The sequence below is a fragment of the Trichosurus vulpecula genome, chromosome 1 (assembly GCF_011100635.1).
Source record: "Trichosurus vulpecula isolate mTriVul1 chromosome 1, mTriVul1.pri, whole genome shotgun sequence".
Classification (NCBI taxonomy): domain Eukaryota; kingdom Metazoa; phylum Chordata; class Mammalia; order Diprotodontia; family Phalangeridae; genus Trichosurus; species Trichosurus vulpecula.
The window spans coordinates 527764124-527781564 of record NC_050573.1 but is presented as its reverse complement, the minus strand read 5'-3'; the positions used below and the strand labels follow the sequence as shown (position 1 = coordinate 527781564).

General features: G+C 40.1%; 1 protein-coding gene across 2 annotated transcripts in view; it reads left to right on the top strand.

Annotated features, from left to right (window-relative positions):
* SDK1 (sidekick cell adhesion molecule 1) overlaps positions 1–17441 on the top strand; it is a 1168267-nt gene that overhangs the window by 1092643 nt on the left and 58183 nt on the right. For both annotated transcript variants that reach the window (XM_036741470.1, XM_036741469.1), the window contains 3 exons: positions 7262–7377; positions 11040–11226; positions 15506–15643. In XM_036741470.1, coding sequence (XP_036597365.1) covers positions 7262–7377; positions 11040–11226; positions 15506–15643 — 441 coding nt within the window. The remainder of the gene's footprint in view (positions 1–7261; positions 7378–11039; positions 11227–15505; positions 15644–17441) is intronic.

Sequence of the window (17441 nt, the reverse complement as noted above, 5' to 3'; positions counted from 1 at the left end):
TCAATCCTCTCTAGCTGGACTTCCAACTGAAGATGAGGTTTTGAATGCTATTAGGCTCCTCTAATTTTGCAAAGCGCCTGGTACCAATTCTACTCCAGCTGAGATTTACAAGGCAAGGGTCCACTGCTCATAGAAAAGCTGACAGAAATTTTCTGAATTATATGGCAAGAGAAGGTTATCTCCTAGGAATCCAAGCATGCTTCCATTGTCTATCTCTTTAAAGGAAGAGGAAGTAGGTTGTTCTGTGACAATCATAGGGGATCTCTGTCTTAATCATTGCCACAAAGATTCTTGCCAGAGTCCCCCTTAATAAGCTGATCCTTCTTCACCTGAAAGGTAGTCATCTGTCCAAAAGCCAATGTGGGTTCAGAAAGGACCAAGGAATGGTTGATGTGGTGTTTGCTTCCTGAGAACTCCAGGAGAAATGCCAAGAGCAGAATAGAGGTCTCTACACAACATTTGTTTATCTGACCAAAGCCTTTGATACTGTCCGTCATGAGGGCTTGTGGAAGATCGTGCTAAATTTGGTTGCCCAGATAAGTTCATCAGTATTGTATGCCAGTTCCATGATAGCATGCTTGCGTGAGCTCTGGAGGGCTCTCACACTTTCCCAGTCACCAGAAGAGTGGATCAGGGCTGCTGTGCTTGATTCCATGCTTTTTAGCATGATGTTTTCACTAATGGTGTCAGATACCTTCGATGAGAATGAAAATGGCATCAAGGTCAGGTGTCACACTGATGGTAAATTATTTAACTTGGAAAGACTACAAGCCAACAGTAAAGTGGAGAGATAGTTGTTGTGTAGCTTTATTCAAAGATAATGGTGCACTCAATGCCTGAGATGCAACAGAGTATGTATCTATTCTCTGCCACTTATAATCATTTTGGCCTGACAATTAACACCGAGAAGACAGAGGTTCTCCACCAGTCAGCAGCATATTTGTATGTGGAACCATCAGGTATACAGTGTTTCCACAATCCAGTTAGCAGCTTCAGTGGGGATGTAAGATCCACCCACAACCAGCACCCAGAAAGCTGCCAACAGCACAGATTCTTTTGATCTGTTTAACTAAGGAAAGCAAGGTGAAGGGGTTTGACAAGCTTACTTTAATTCAACATACAAATATCATTCACTTAGTTCAGGGGAAGAGACCAGCACACTGAACTTCAGAGCAAATTACAAACAAATTACGAACATCAACAGACGGACCAAATACAGATTCATAGTTTACCAACATCTAGGTTCAGCCTGGGAGCTCAGAACAAGGGCTGGCCCAGAGTCACATGTGCCACCACTGCTGTGGGTAAGAGAGCTCCAGAGAAGAGAAGGCCAACCCCTGATTTTATATCTTTTTTAGCATCAGGGGTGAGTCACACATGCGACTCACCCACGTGACCTAGAATCGTCACAAAGAGGGGACTTAAACCCATGTGGTCTAAGAGCCTCTGATGTCCCAAACCTATCACTCAAACTCATATGTAAAACTAGGCCCTCCCCTGAATTAGCCCCACCTTGGGCCCCACCTTAGTTACCAATCCACAGCCACATAGGTTAGGTTAACACCTAATAGGGGTTAGAGCCTGGGGCTTAGCACTTAGTAAGACTCAATGAAATACACTGAATTACTCAAAGCAAGCAAAAGCCAAACTCCTCAAGGGCACTTGTTTAACTAAGTGCTAAGGAGCCCATTTTGCTTACCAACACATACAGCAAATGGAGAGATTTGAACGCTATGGAGTTCACTGACTTTGGCATTATATGTCCTGGGGATGTACACATAGTTGGTGAGGTTGCTGGCCACATCGCCAGAGCTAGCTCAGTGTTTGGGAGGCTTTGAAGAAAAATATGAGAGAGAAGAGGTATTAGGCTGCCTATTAAACTGAAGGTCTATCAAGCTGTAGTGCTGACGTCATTGTTGTATGCCTGTGAAATCTGGACAGTCTACCAGCACCATGCCAGGAAACTGAATCGCTTCCATTTGAATTGTCTTAGGAAGATTCTGAAGATCACCTGGCAGGATAAGGTACCATACACTGAAGTCTTTTTTGGAGCTCCACTACAGAGAGCGCTACTCCAAAGGGTTGGCTACATTGTTAAAATGCCAAATGTATGTTTGCCTAAAAGACTATTTTACAGAGAACTCACACAAGGCAAGTGCTTTTACGAAAGTCAGAAGAAGTGATACAAGGACACTCTCAAGATCTTTCTGAAGAACTTTGGAATTGATTGTGGGATATGAGAGACACTGGCAAAGGACCACCTAGCATGGTGTGCCCACATCAAAGAAAGTGCTGTGCTCTATGAGTAAAGCAGAATTGCAGTAGCTTTAAAGAAATGTGAGATGGGGGGTCAGCCAGGTGGCACAGTGAGTAGAGCACTGGCCCTGGAGTTAGGAGGATCTGAGTTCAAATGCGGCCTCAGACACTTGATGCACTAGCTGTGTGACCTTGGGCAAGTCACTTAACCCTAATTGTCCTGCCTTCCCCCCTCCAAAAAAAATTTAGGAGTATCATGGACTGTGTGCAACTTTGAGACCATGCGCTTGATACCTCTGCTTTCAGTATTCGTGTTTGCAGATGATATGCTTGTATCAAGGCCTGGAACACTACAGAGCCTCCTTAATGAATTTAGCCTAACTATGGAAACTAACAGGAAAAATCAAGAATGCTGATTTTGTACATTGTCTGAATAACCTACAGAGCTTGTCCATCAATACATATAAAATATTAACAATAATGCCAAAATATTAGTAATAATATGAAGTGTCCAAATCAAAATCACAAAATAAAAATATTGAAAATGAAATTTTAACAGAGTACTTGAAACTTGTGATGCTAATAACCAGAAAATGTGCCTTACATGTTCCACACTGCCTCACCTTTGTACCTTTTTTCATGCACATTAATGGTATCTCCCTGCTTCTTTGCCTAACAAAATACTATTTGCTCCTCAAGGGACCCATCTTCCATGAAGCCTTTGAATTATCCCACAAACTAAGATCGCTCTCTCTCTCTCTCTGTCTCTCTCTCTCTCCCCCTCTCTCTCCTTTCTTGGAGCATATTATATTGTGTTTTGTACCTCTCTTTGTGGTACTTATCACATTCTCCTTTGTAGGTTTCCGTGTCTTATTTCTCTTTTCACAGGTGGGGGACCTGTGGCCCGAGGGCATATGTGGCCTTCTAGGGCCTTGGGTGTGCCCTTCTTACTGAGTCCAGGTTTTATAGAACAAATCTTTTTATTAACAGGATTTGTTCTGTGAAGTTTAGATTCAGTCAAAGGGCCACTCTTGAGGACCTAGAGGGCCACATGTGGCCTTGAGGCCACAGGTTCCCCACTCTTGCTAAATCATAAGCCCCTTGAAAAAAGGGACCTTGTTGTCATTGTCTTTGTGTTTCCTGTAGTATCTAGCATAGTGATTTGCTTGTATAGTAGCGGGCACAAACTTTACATGTTATGAATGTATCATGGAATTACTTCTTCTTTCTTCCATACTTTGTGATAGTGGTGGAAGAGAAAGAAGGTGAGGAAGAGGAGGAGGAGGAGGAGGAGAGGGAGGGGAATGGGGATGGGGACAGAGAGTTCATTGTCCATAAAATCTCCCATTAGAGTAGACACTGATGATGGGTGAGCTCATCTCTTCCATGCTGTAGATGTTGCCATGCCTGAAGCACCAGCAGTTTGGCTAACTTTTCGCTGTTCTACCTCAGCTTGATGTACCACATCCAACTTTACAGCTGAGATAGCATTTTTATTTGGTGTGAGAGGGGAGAAGGCAGATGGCAGTTTCCCCATAACTTAAATTTCTTGGCCATCCTCTTGATAACCTTACTCCATAAACATGTACTTTATTTTTGAAAAATGGGATCCTTAGATGGGAAGCACATATAAAGCAAAGGATGGAAGGATCTACCTGTTCCTTTCTTAGCAATTGGGGTTCATACCTATGTTCTGCTGTGAAATGTCTTCCAATAACCAGCTAATATCCAACAACAGTCAATGAACTAATTTATATTAGTTTCTGTTTCCAACCAAATGAATTATTTGTTTAACTCATAGCTGATTTCCTCACCAGGGGCTGTTAATATATTAAAATGGTTTGGGTTGAGGCTGGAAAAATACTAATTCAATCAAACCTTTTACCATAGCCTAGTCAAAACATATATAGGAATGGGAGTTAGGGAGTCTGACAGTCCAGGACAGGACAGAAGGACTACCACAAAATTTGGGACATAAAGAAGCATTCATAGCTAGATCCCTCCAACTATTCAGTAATTTTAGGTGGAGTAATTCTGTGCACTCTTTAAATTTGAGATCGCATTAAATGAATTTGTATTAAGTGAGAAGTAGCTGTTTTTTAAAGTAAAATTCATTTCTCTTTCAATTCTGTGTATACCATAACAGTATTATCTCTGCAAAAACACATCTTTGACAAAACATTATTCATAGCATAATAGATTTAGAGCTAGAAAGCTTGTCAGAGGCCATCTAGCCTAACCCCTTCATTTTAGAGATGGAGGGACTGAGACTCAGAAAAGTTAAGCAACTTGCCCAAGGTCGCACAGGCACAGGATCTCAAATTTGAACTCAGTTCCTCTAATACCAAATCTATCACATTTACCACTGCACCCATGCTGCTTTAGGGGACCTTTAAGTACCAAAGCTAGAATCTTCACTATGTGTCTTAGGTTAACCTAGCATTGTGCCAGGCAAATAGAGGCATTTAATAAACGATTATTGAATGAATGTGTTGGTCAAAGTTTAGTTTAATAGGATCTTACAACATTATGATGAGGTTTGGTTTTAACATATTAATAACATTATTGTGAAGCCAGGTTTCTTGCGCAACATCGTTCAGGAGCTGTTTCTACTTGACAAGACTTCCTTTTTGGGTTAGATAGCCTGCTGCTAGGAGACATGAATGACTTAAGGCCAAGATATTGTAAGTAATGCCGTTCGTGGGATAGGCTCAACTGTGATATGAGGCATTCAGCCAAGGTTTCACTCTTGAACCTTAACCTTTTCATTTCACCTTGAAAAGCAGTTTTCGTGCAATCTCCAAATCTGCATTTGTCAATGATTCTTGAACTGAGATGCTTTTAAAAAATAATTTCATGCATTTTAAAAAGCATTTCAAGCTGATATTTGTGTTCCTTGCACAACAAATGTTAAGTCAATAGAACAAAGAGATTATGACTCATAGAACACTTTATCAATTCTAAACTAAACACAATTTACCACTAAACAAGGACGGCATTTGGAGCTGTAAATAGTGGTGCCTTCTTTAGAGCACAGTTCTGCCTGTCCTCCTGTCAGGGCAGGAAACTGGCAGTTTTCACAATCCAACTAATAAATCTCAAAGCTGACAAACTTTTCTCTCTTTTCATGCATATTTCTTTTCCCAACTTGTGCCATCATCCAAAAAATCCTTGTCACCTGCCCCAGTTTTATGGTAGCTCTGAAAGGCTCTGATTCAGCCTGACTCTCCAGAGCTGGGAGCTGTCAGCTCAGAGGCAGCCCTGCTGAGGCAGATGCAACTTGGAGACAAACACCAGGGGGCTTCCACGGGATCATCTATAGGTCCCTAAGAGGACCAGCTAGTGCCTGCTTCCCAGCGAGGAGATGGAGTTCATTCCAATACCTCCAAAGAAAAGTCCAATTCTGGTTTTCCTTGCTCCAGACCCATCTCACACATTTGGCAGCGTCATTGAAGGAGAACTTTAGACAAAATAATGCGCAAACAGTTTTAACAGAGTACTCGGGTAATGGCCATGTTCAATTTTGCCTTTCACATTTTAATTGTACAACAGTAATTTTGCGATAGAGTTGCCGATGGCAAACATGCAAAAGACATTAACTTTATTTATGTTTTGGATTATTAATGTGGCTGTTAAAATTCCTCCAGTTAGTTTTGATTGAATTGTTTTTTTGTGCGATTCTGTTGTTTAATGGAGCGGTAAATAAGAATTTTTGATAATGAGCTTGAGCATCTGTCACAACAACCTGGCGCGGGTTATTAACATTTCCATTAACGGCAGGGTGGGCAGTGATAATATGGAAAGCACACAGTTAGAACAAAATAAATAGTTGGTGTCAGGCTGAGTGGGTGTTAATTACTATTTTATTTTATAACCTGGGGGGGAGCTAAAAAGATTTTTTTTGGGGGGAGGTTGTGGGGAGAGTGACTTATGAAGGTCATTCTCTCCAGAGAAAGCCTCTCCAGAGAAACAGATAAGCAGGGCTATCTCCCTTGGCCAGTGAATGTTTTATCGCTTCTATTTACAATCTATAAACAGGCACAGAATAAAAAGGCAGCTTTCATAGGCACTGGGGACAGAGGCTGCAAGAGGAAGAAGTAGAGCGGTGCTGCTTTTTGCCTAGCCTTTCCAGTGCCGGTCTGGGGAATAGTAGGAGGGATCCTGAACTTTTCCTTCTGGAAGGGCGCTGAAGGCTGCAAAGAAAGACATTCAGTGCCCACAGTCATCAGTTGCTCATCTCAGGAATGGATTTTATTTGGGCAGGAAGGAGTGTTTTTGTGGGGCCCAGGTGGAAGTAAAGATTACATGCAGTTGCGAGTGGCACAAGCAAATAAGACCAAAGAAAGGAGAGTTATCTGAAATGAAAGAGCCTAGAATAGAACTTTGCCTGTATTAGCAAAATGTAATGAGAAGAAAAATTCTTTAAAAACATAAATCCATTTACTTCCCATTTTATGGTGATTGGTTTGTGCTTTAGAATGGTTGTGAGGTGATTTGCTCCTGATTCTCTTTCAATCAATCACCTCTTCATTTTTGCATGGGAAATTCAGCCCTAGTGACATAAAAACAATATTCCAACAGCCTCCTCCCCCAGGGTGGCAGAGTAGGGAGTTAGAAGAATGAATTTGTCTCCAGAAATTAGAAACCAAAACTGGCCCCCAGAGGGAAATTTTAAATGATTAGCTCTGAAGTCTGAAAGGAAAGGAATTTGGAGGTTTATTTCTACCATTGTCTTCCTGATGGACTGGATTGTTTTGCATCCTCTCTGGCCTTATCTAGATAGAACTGAGAACATGGGCTTCAGAGAAATGTAACCCATGTTCATTCAGCCTGTATTGTGCATTTATCTGGGATTTCTGTATGGGAGGGTGAGATCATTTCAAAGCTGATTAGCTTTCCAGTAGGAATCTACACACACACATGAATGGAGGAGTAGCCTCTTTTATGGTTCTGTGTCCGATTACATTTCTCCTTTAATTCTCCTTATTTCTTGTTATTTTCCTAGCACCAGCAATGGCTCCACAGAACATACAAGTGAACCCTCTCACAGCAAGTCAGCTGGAAGTCACATGGGACCCACCTCCTGTGGAGAGTCAAAATGGGATCATACAAGGATACAAGGCAATACCTCCTTTGATTGTCCCCCACCTCCCAGAAATGGTTGTATTCATTTCCTTTATCCATAAATGACCCAGAAGATTATAGTGGTTGAACTCTGGCCCCTGTTTATGGCTATGGTCACCTTGGTTTACTATTTTCTGCTTGTTTTCTCATCAAAAAACTGGGGTATAATACTACCGTTAGCTCATCCCCTAGGGAGTTTTTGTTGTTGTTGTCATTTTGTTTTCCTGTTAAAATTCTGAAACAAACTGGGAAGCATTTTCTAGGTTACCCCCAAATTAGAATAGAATAATAGATCCAGATAACATGTATTGCTTCCCCAGGATAGTCCCATGGCAAGGAAGCAATTGCCCAAAGAAAACCTAAGGCACTACTATCTCAAATGCCCATGGGATGGGATAGAGAACCGTTGATGCTGCTCCCCTTGGGAGGATCATCAAGGGGCTTCACTGAGGGTGCTAGAGAAGGGGGCATGGATATGTGGAGGAGTGGACACCTGAGTTCTCATTCCAGGTGTTCTGCTAACAAACTTTGTGATCTTGAACAAGTTACTTTGTGTCCCTGAGCTTCATTTGTAAAATGAGAGGGTTGGAATAGGGCTGGCCTTAAAGTTCTTTAATTTGGCATTTACTAGATACTGCCTAATTGGAGTAAAAGAGAGAAGTCCCTCCCCACTCACCATACAAACCAAACAAACTGGAGTATTTGCTGAACATGGAGTCAGGAAAACCAGAGTTCAAATCTGGCCTTAGACACTTACTAACTAGCTGTGTGACTCTGGACAAGTCACTTAATTTCTTTCTGCCTCAGTTGCCTCCTAAGGTCATTGTGAGGGTCTAATGAGATAGCATTTCTAAAGTGCATTGCAAACCTTAAAATGTTACATGAATGCTAACTATTATTGTTATTGTTAATTATTTTTATTAGCTAATTCAGATAGTAGAAAGAACTAATAAAGTTATTCCACATTTTAAGACTGAGAGTACACGATTCCTCTAGATCAACTATTCTGGCTCTAATGAAAGTGTCAAGATTTTGACTTCAGGAAACAAATGCCCAGGCATTTTCTGTAGGAAGAGAAAAAAGAAAGAAATAGACAAATTCTCCAGTTCTAGAATTAATATCCTCTTCTGGTTCATTGGAGACCTATTGTATCAGCCACAAGAATCTGTGAGCTAGCCTACCCTAATGAATATTGGGCCAATTAAATGTCCATTTAAAATGATTTTCGTAGGTGTTTTATGAAAATTAATACCTTCCTCCATCACAGAGCTGTTAAGATGATTAATGAGGTAATGTACAACAAAGTACTTTGAGCTTTGTGTTTGGAGGAAAGGTGCTATTTATGTATGTGCAAAATATGCTTCTAATTTCCTTAATGAGAAAGACATTGAACCTGAATATTGATCTTGAGTTAGAGAGCCTTACACTACAAAGGCACCCCATTTGGTCAGGTCACTGAGAAAGCTCTAGACTGCAAGGCACAGGGTAGAAATAAGGAATCCTAGTTTGACAATGGATGCTTCTGCCTTGCCCTCTCGCCCGACATGTCTATATGCTAAGCAAGAAAAAGCTAACCCAATAGGAACATTCTGATATTCCTGCTTGGCAGTTTTCTTTAGTATGTGGGTAGCTGCTTTGATAATCTGGCTTGAGTTTGAATTCATGAAGCCAAGGTGAAGTTTGGGATTGGCCTTGCCTTCAAATATCCCAGTTAGAATTGGCTAAGAGTGAACATTTTCTAGCCAATAGAGTCTATGGAGTACCATTGCACCAGTTGTGGCAGTATCCTCTCTGAACTTCCTTCCTTGGGTGTTTGGTTGATCATGATCAAATGAAGGCTGTAAAGAGGCAGTGGTATACAGGGGAAAGACTGGAATTTTTCCCACATTAGTACTTGAGCTCTGGTTCTTCCTCCATGCTATTTTGGTCTCAATTGTTTTGAGAAGGGTAATTGAAATGGAGATAACCTTTAATAAAAGACAAAGCTGAGAGAGAGGCTAGATGTTTTACCCAAGATTAGAAGATTCAGGCAAGAGTTAAAAGACAGTTCAAAAGAAATCCAAAAGGTCCGTCCACCACTTACGTGTTTGGATGCTGGGCAGAGCTAGTCCCTTTCTCTGGAAAAGATCATGGAAGAAATTAATGATAAAGAGCATTTAATTATATAAGAAACAGCAATCTCTTTTTAAGCCAGGTCTTTTTAGCTAAAATATAACAATCTTGTTAATCTAAGTAAATGCACATCTCCCATCAAAAAATTAACCCCTGAGGATGAAATGCCTTGCCCTTTAAATTAAGAAAATCTCAAATTCTAAATTATTTAGAAATGTAAATAAATAATTCCCTTTGGTTCTATGGGCATTAATGCCAATAACAAGTTGCAGGAACTCAGTAGTAGCCTTACTGCCTTTTAAAAATTTAACTTTTAAATTCAAAATCCCTTTTCTCTTCCACCTTCCCCCATTCCAGAAAAGAAGAAAAACAAACCTCTCGTAACAAGTATGTATACGATTAGGCAGACCCAGAATATATGTCTCAGTCCCGAGATAGACCCAAGTCTATCACCTGTTAAGAGGAGGGTAGCATGGTTCATCATAGGTCCTCTGGAATCATGGTTGGTTATTGCATCAATCAGTGTTCTTGAGTCTTAAATTTGTTTGTCTTTATAGTGTTATCATTATTCTAGTTATAGTCACTTAATTCTGCATCAATTCATTTACATCTTCCCAGATTTTTAACTTAGTTTTTCTTACAATTAATGAAAATCTACCTTTCCTACACCACACCTCCATACCTCCCCTCCCCATACAACCCCAATGGAAAAAAAAAGGAAAAAAAAAGTCCTTGTAACAAATATAAAATCAAGCAAAACAAATTCCCACATTAGTGATATCCAAAAAAAAATATTTGCCTCAATCTGCACTCTGAGTCCAACATCCTGCTATTAGGAGGTGGGTAACATGTTTTCTCATGAGTGTTCCTGCCTGTTTTATGGCCATGTGATCCTCAAGTCCTGACACAAACAGCCCTACTTGATCATGTGTGGCAGAGTTCCTTCGGGGAGACATCCAGACCAGGGAGCATCTCAAGTGCTGAGAATTCTCAATAGAATAGCCTTTTATTTATTTCTGGATCATTTTTATTTGGGAATCAGTAGTTCTTACAGCAAGATCTGGTCACATATGTTCAACAATTCAGTGTCTACTAATGTGCCAGGCCAGGAGCCAGGAAAACCTGGATTCAAATCCCACCTCTGTCACATACTTCTGGGTGACCCTGGACATTTCACTTTACCAGTGAGTTCCCTTTGCAGTGAAATCACAGGTCTAGTCCATATTCCTGTACCTCACTGTTATAAAGCAGTGTAAAGCTTCAGAGTTAGGAAGACCTTGGTTCTAGTTCTGTCTCTGACATATGAGGGCTGTACAACCCCAGGTAACTTCCTAAGGCCATATACAACATGTAGAGCATATGTTGATCTGCAATAGTATGAGGAATTTCCTTCTCAGGAGTATTTTATGCTAATGAAATCATAGGTCTGGTGGAGGAGATGAGAGGGAAATATATAAAGTATATCCCCTTTTACTATGAAGTGAGAGGCAGATTAGTTCAGCCTTCTCTTCAAACTCTCTTTTACCCATTCTTTCTTTTCCTAACAGATATATTACTGGGAGGCAGACAGTCGGAATGAAACTGAAAACATGAAGGTCCTTTTTCTCCCAGAGACAATGGTCAAGCTGAAAAACCTGACTAGTCACACCAAATACCTGGTCAGCATATCTGCCTTCAATGCAGCTGGAGATGGGCCCAAGAGCGAACCCAGACAGGGGAGAACACAGCAAGCTGGTAGGAGGGCATATTCCTTCTTGAGAAGCTTGGATAGAACATTTGGAGAGGATGATCCTATATCATCTTTGTGTGAATTTGTGGGGTGGGTTTTTAGGTATGTTCATATAGCTTTGGACAGGTACTGTGAACCTGTAAATATTACTTGGCAACCTTGAGAAGCAGGTTAGACAGAGGAAGAATGCTTGGGTAAGAACTTAGCCTGTACCTCACAGTTCTCTAATGAAGCATGCAACAAAAGAAAACTATTAATATAAATACCTTGACCAATGCTATTTCCCAATAACATACCTAATACATTATAACCAAGCTATGCTGTAACATTGTCTCACTACTCTCCTTTTCATAATTTTGATTTAGAAATGTATTGGGGAATTTTGTTTCAAGGCATTCATTTCTAACATTATTCCTGTGGAACTAATTGCCTCTCTATAATGTATATTTTTTTCCTTTTTTAAAAAAGGTTTTTTATTAATGTCTTTCCCTTTTACACCATAGTCATTTCTGAATATATTCTATCCTCAATTAATGAGCTTTCCTGTAATTAAGGGAAACAGTTAAGCAAAACAAACTGACCCAATATTAATGTCTGACAGTGTATATAACACTCTATATCCTTAGTCTCCCCCCATGCCCCACCCAACCCCTACCTCTGCCTAAAAGTGGGAGGCATTTTCATCAAATCAATTAATGACAATAGGTAGTGTATTCCTGTTTGACAATTGTGTTATTTATGTTCTGACTCAGCCTGGTCCTGTATTCTTACCTGATCTCTCAGAGTGAATCTTCTAGGTGTTTAAGAAATAATCTGTTTTTCCAGATGTTTAAGAACTATCTATTTCCTCTCAATCACGTAGGAAACCTAGCTCCTCTAACTCTGTTATATTTTCATTTCAATTTTTATGTTTGGACCATCAATTTCTTTCTGACTAACTTCCATTTACCTCATTTTCTGGCTCTTGAGAAGTCATATTATAGCCAGTTCCCAGACAAAGGCATGTGTTTCCATTAGTTCAAGGTAACCATTGTGGCTCACCACTTCCCTTGAATGACTTAACATCAGATTAACATTAGAGTCAGTTTCTCTCTCTCTCTCTCTCTTTCTCTCTCTCTCTCTCTCCCTCTCTCTCTCTCTCTCTCAGACTATGTTCAGATATCTTGATCTAACTGTCCCAACCCCCTTTAACCGTTTCTGGGGAAACCTGAATCCCACATCCCTCAAAGTTGACAAAAATGCTATTTGATCTGTAGCACGTATGCTATTCTAACCCATCCTCCCACCCTTGTTTCCTAATACCATTCTTATTTCTCTTCTTCATTCCCTTTCCTTCCCACAATTTCCCCAGTAAGACTGTCTACATTAAAAATTCAGTTCCAGGACAATTTACATTTCTTTCCAAACTACAAAAGGGGACTACAAAATGGGAGGAAAGGTACATGTGTTTGGTTAGGCCTAGTTCACAATTCCCTAAGCGTACCCTGTTTTCTTTTAGGCCGTAGGCACTGAAACTAGCACTCATTTTCATATCTGCCACATTAACAATTTGAGAGTATTGAGTTACTCTTTAGTAAGATGCCAGAACCTGGCCTCAATGGCTCCCTTTAAAGACCTGTAAGGACACTGTCTGTATCAACTGCCTTTGAGGGCTCTTTTAGTAGGCATCCCTGACCTTCAACTTTACATTGTTCTGTGCTTGCTTCTGACCCAATAATCCTAATTTTCCTCTTTTTATTGACTATTGGTTTGGGCAACTCCTTTTCCCTTCTTCCAAGATGACCTCTCAGCTTCTGAATAACAATGACTTTAGCTATAAGACTCTACCTTGTCTTGTACCTGATGTACAAGTGTATTAGGTATACCCTAATGTACCTAAAAAAGGAAGCTAGGTGACTCAGTGGATAGAACACTGTGCCTGAAGTCAGGTAGACCTGAGTTTAAATATGCTGTAACATTAGACATGTACTAGTTGTGTGACTCTGGGTGAGTCACTTAACCTCTGTTTGCCTTAATCCACTGGAGAAGGAAATGGCAAACCACTCCAGTATCTTTGCCAGGAAAACTCCATGGCAATATTGGCATGCTATGGTAAACCTTTGGCATATCTCACTTAAAACTTCAAAAAAATTAGGAACTAACAAGACATTTTGTGGAAAAAGCATGATCAGAATTTTGAAAAATAAAAGAAGCTAATGATGACTGTTCATCTGGCAGTGGTTTGCAATCTCTGTGAGTCAGCAGTGTGATATGGCAGCCAAAAGAGGTAACATCTCAAACCAGGGAGGCAGTATTCCTGTTGTACCCCAACCTGGTCAGACCACATCTGGAGGCCACTTTTTTAAAAAAATTATTTATTTTTAGTTTTCAACATTTACCTTTATAAGATTTTGAGTTTCAACTTTTCTCCCCTTTCTTTTCCTCCCCCTCCCTAAGACAGCATACAATCTGATATAGGCTCTACATATACATTCATATTACACATATTTTCACATTAATCATGATGTAAAGAAGAATTGGAAGCATGAGAAAGAAAAAACAAAACAACAAAAGGAAAAGAGAGCAAATGCTATGCTTCCATCTGCATTCAAATTCCAAAGTTCTTTCTCTAGATGTGGACAGCATTTTCCATCATGAATCTTTTGGAGTTGTCTTAGATCCTTGCATTGCTGAGAAAAGCTAAGTCTATCAAAATCAGTGATCTGGAGGCCACTTTTGAGGAGGGATTTAATAAGTATCCAGAAGTTGGCAATGAGGACCTCAAAGAGCCTTGAGATCCTGCTAAGGTCAGGTAGAAGAGACGACTTGGGGATGGCATGCTAACTTAAAGTATATGAAGAGTTCTCATTTGGAAAAAGGATTTGGCTTGTTCCATTTGAGAGCAACACCATGGTGACAACTACAAAGAGCCTGATGGAGGCCTGATAGAAAGAAATCATGACATTAGTTAGGGCAATCTAGAAGTGGAATGGACTTCTTTTGGAGGGAGTGGCTTCCCTTTAAATAGAATTCCTCCAGGAAAGGGTGGGAATCATTTGTTGGTGATATTGCAGGGGGCAGGGGGATTCTTCATTTAGGTACAGTTTGATTTGATACCAGAGGCACTTTCCAAGTCTAATGTTCTGTGAAACCTACCTCCTTCCTCAGAAAAACATCATCTGGACAATGCATCAGAGGACTTAGAGCTTTCCTTTCAAAATGTAATTATCTCCTAGAAATCAGTCATTCACACTTAAATGAGAATTACTTTGGTTAGATGATCAGATGAATTTCTTTCTAACTCCCCCCCTACAACATTAAGCAGTGAGTCTGACTTTAGGTAGTAGGAGATGAAGAAAATGAAGGATAGTTTGGACCCTAGCAGACGAAATGCCTTTTGGGAGTGCTACAGTGGTGGCTTTGGGGAAGCGTGAACATACCAGGCACCAGGGGGAAAAGGAAGGACTCAGAGAAGAAAAAAAAAATGTGATGGGTGAGAACTTAAAGACAAAACCTACTATTTCATTTTGCTCAGGACTTTCACCTATCCCTCTTACCACTTCTCTTTTGGGGGTTGAGAGGACTGCCCCCATCCCATCTACCACAAGTTCAGAAATCCCTGAAACATGGAAATGGTTCCCTTATTTTCTTTCTATCTCTCTGGACAGAAGTGGAAACACTCTAATATGGCAGGAGACAGGCCCATTTGTTCTTGTGATATTTCTGATCGAGTGGAAACTAGGGAGTATTGGGAGTTAGTGCTGAGTCCCTTTGTTGTCTTGAGATTTTCAACCCCACTGCAAGTGAGGAGGGATCAGGGTGAGCATACAAACCACAAGACCTAAATCACTTAACTGTTTGCTGTTCATCCATCACTAATGCTTAAGCAGTGCTCTTTTCTCCACCCCCACCCCCACCTGGAATGGTAGAAATGAAATTCTCAGAAATTCTCAGTCTCTAGGAAATGAAGCTCTCTTGGAAATTTCATATTCTCTTTCTATCTATTATTCATTTTTATGCTTTTGTCATTTTCTCTCAAACTCTTTTGTGTTTTAACACTGTCATTTTCTCTTTGCTCCTCTTTAAAGGTTTTGTGTTTCTGATTGATCATAGGAAGGACTATTGTGATCAATAAATCCTATTTTTCATCTTATGATATTTAGAATTTTACTGGGTGGTAAAAACATTCTTAATTTTCAGGGGCATATATGTATATGTAGATGTAGATTTGGTTTGTATCTATCTTATGTATGTACATATATAAACTATCATCCATAAAAGTCATTTTGCTTAACTTTCTTTCAGCACCTGGTGCTCCCAGTTTCCTGGCATTCTCAGAAATAACTTCTACTACTCTTAACATTTCTTGGGGAGAGCCAGTAGCAGCAAATGGTGTCCTACAGGGTTATCGAGTGGTTTATGAGCCCTTAGCACCTGTCCAAGGTAAGAGCAGCCCTAGAGAAAATGACTAGCTTCTCTGGAAGACCTGACTTCCCTCTCTTTCCCTCTCTAAATGGGAATTAGTTTCCAGTGGCAATCTCAGTGAACTGCACTTGCTGGAACAATTTAGAGAAATGTTGGCCAATTAAAAGGAAAACTGAAAGAAAAAAAAATCTGAGTTGAGCTGTTTCCACATCATAATTAGTGGTTAAATGAGCATCATAAGTTTAGCTATAATAATTTTCTGTGTCTTTTGTGACATTATCTGTACCACTTCTTTGTTGAATCATCATGTACTTCCCTGTTACATTATTTTTCTCTTGTATTATTGTCTTATTTCACATTTATGTTTGTTTCCTCCCTTAGACTGTAAGTCCCTTGAGGGAGTATTTACTTTTCTGTCCCCCACAGTACCCAGCATATAGTAGGTGCTCTATAAATATATATTATTGGCTTCGTTTGACCTGAGCTAGCAAAACCGTGGCTTATAGTAAGTGTCCTCCAACTTCTGAAAGTCTCCAAGAATTATAAGAATTGCTTTGCCCTGTAGGCTTGGAGCTGCTATGATTGTTGTGTACTATTGTGAACTAAGTACATAGTGTTTCATGGAACAACTTCCTGCTTTAGTGCCTCTAAGCATTAGACTTCCAAGACCCTACAGTCCTGAGAGTGACTTTCCAGGGACAGTTCTGCTGGTCCTGCTTATTCAATAATGAATCATTAACAAAAGTTATCAAAGACGTCTAAAGTCTCCATGAGGGCACAATATTGCACCCACAGCCAATATACCCACCTTGATAAGATCATACATATATGGGAATGTTGAGGGGAACTTTGTGAGCTTACACAGCTAAATGGTTGTGAGGGCATTAGACAGTTACAACCAGAATATAAAACAATTCCAAAAGCTACAATTGAAACATGCAAGTGGTTTTTACATGTGACATCTACCCATGACTCTTGCACCCCATCCTGATGGAAGTAAAGGACTGGATCTGTGACCAAGGATTCCATAAAGCTGGATTTGCATTATTTTTTAGTTTTACGAAAACCTTCTGGAAATTGAATCCCATAGAAGCGTAGGGATCTTTCTTTTAACCTTGGTCTCAGCCTTGAAAAAAATAAATGTTTGCACACCAGGCAAGGCCATTACCCTCCATCATTACCTGATCAGCAATGGAGAGTTTAGGAAACTGGATGGGTTTTGTGCTATTCTTTTCCTGCACTTTGACACTACCAGAATTTCTGCTAGATTACTACAAAAGACCCTCCACTCAGTCTCCCAGGGAGATGACCCAGTATGTCTAGTTGTACTTGTGTTATCAGTGTGGTGGCAAGATGTTATGTATGTGTCGTGAAAAATAACAACGATTTGGAAAGTTGAATGTCAAATTAAAGATTTTGGTATTAAATATCATATATTCCACTTTTTCAATGGCATTTCCAAGTTCCTACTAGATACAATTTTCCACCTTCTCCCCACCCTCTCTGTCCCCACTCACCAAACTGCAGATAGCAACTACAAATACACTAAACTAGCAAACAATCCATCAAGAAAACCTGGGAGGAATTTGAAGCCATTTAAAAATGGGCTTCACAAAGACAAGTTGAGAGGCTTACTTAGAGATTTTATATTCCAGGAAGATTGCTGGTTATACATTTGAATGTCCAGCTTGGGCAGAATGACATCAGGTGGAGGCATTTCAGCTGTCACCATTTTCAACTCTTTTCACGTGTAATAAGGACATCGATCACAAGCATTGTCTCTTTTGTATGGAGAGGGAGTTGGTTTTTGTTAGCC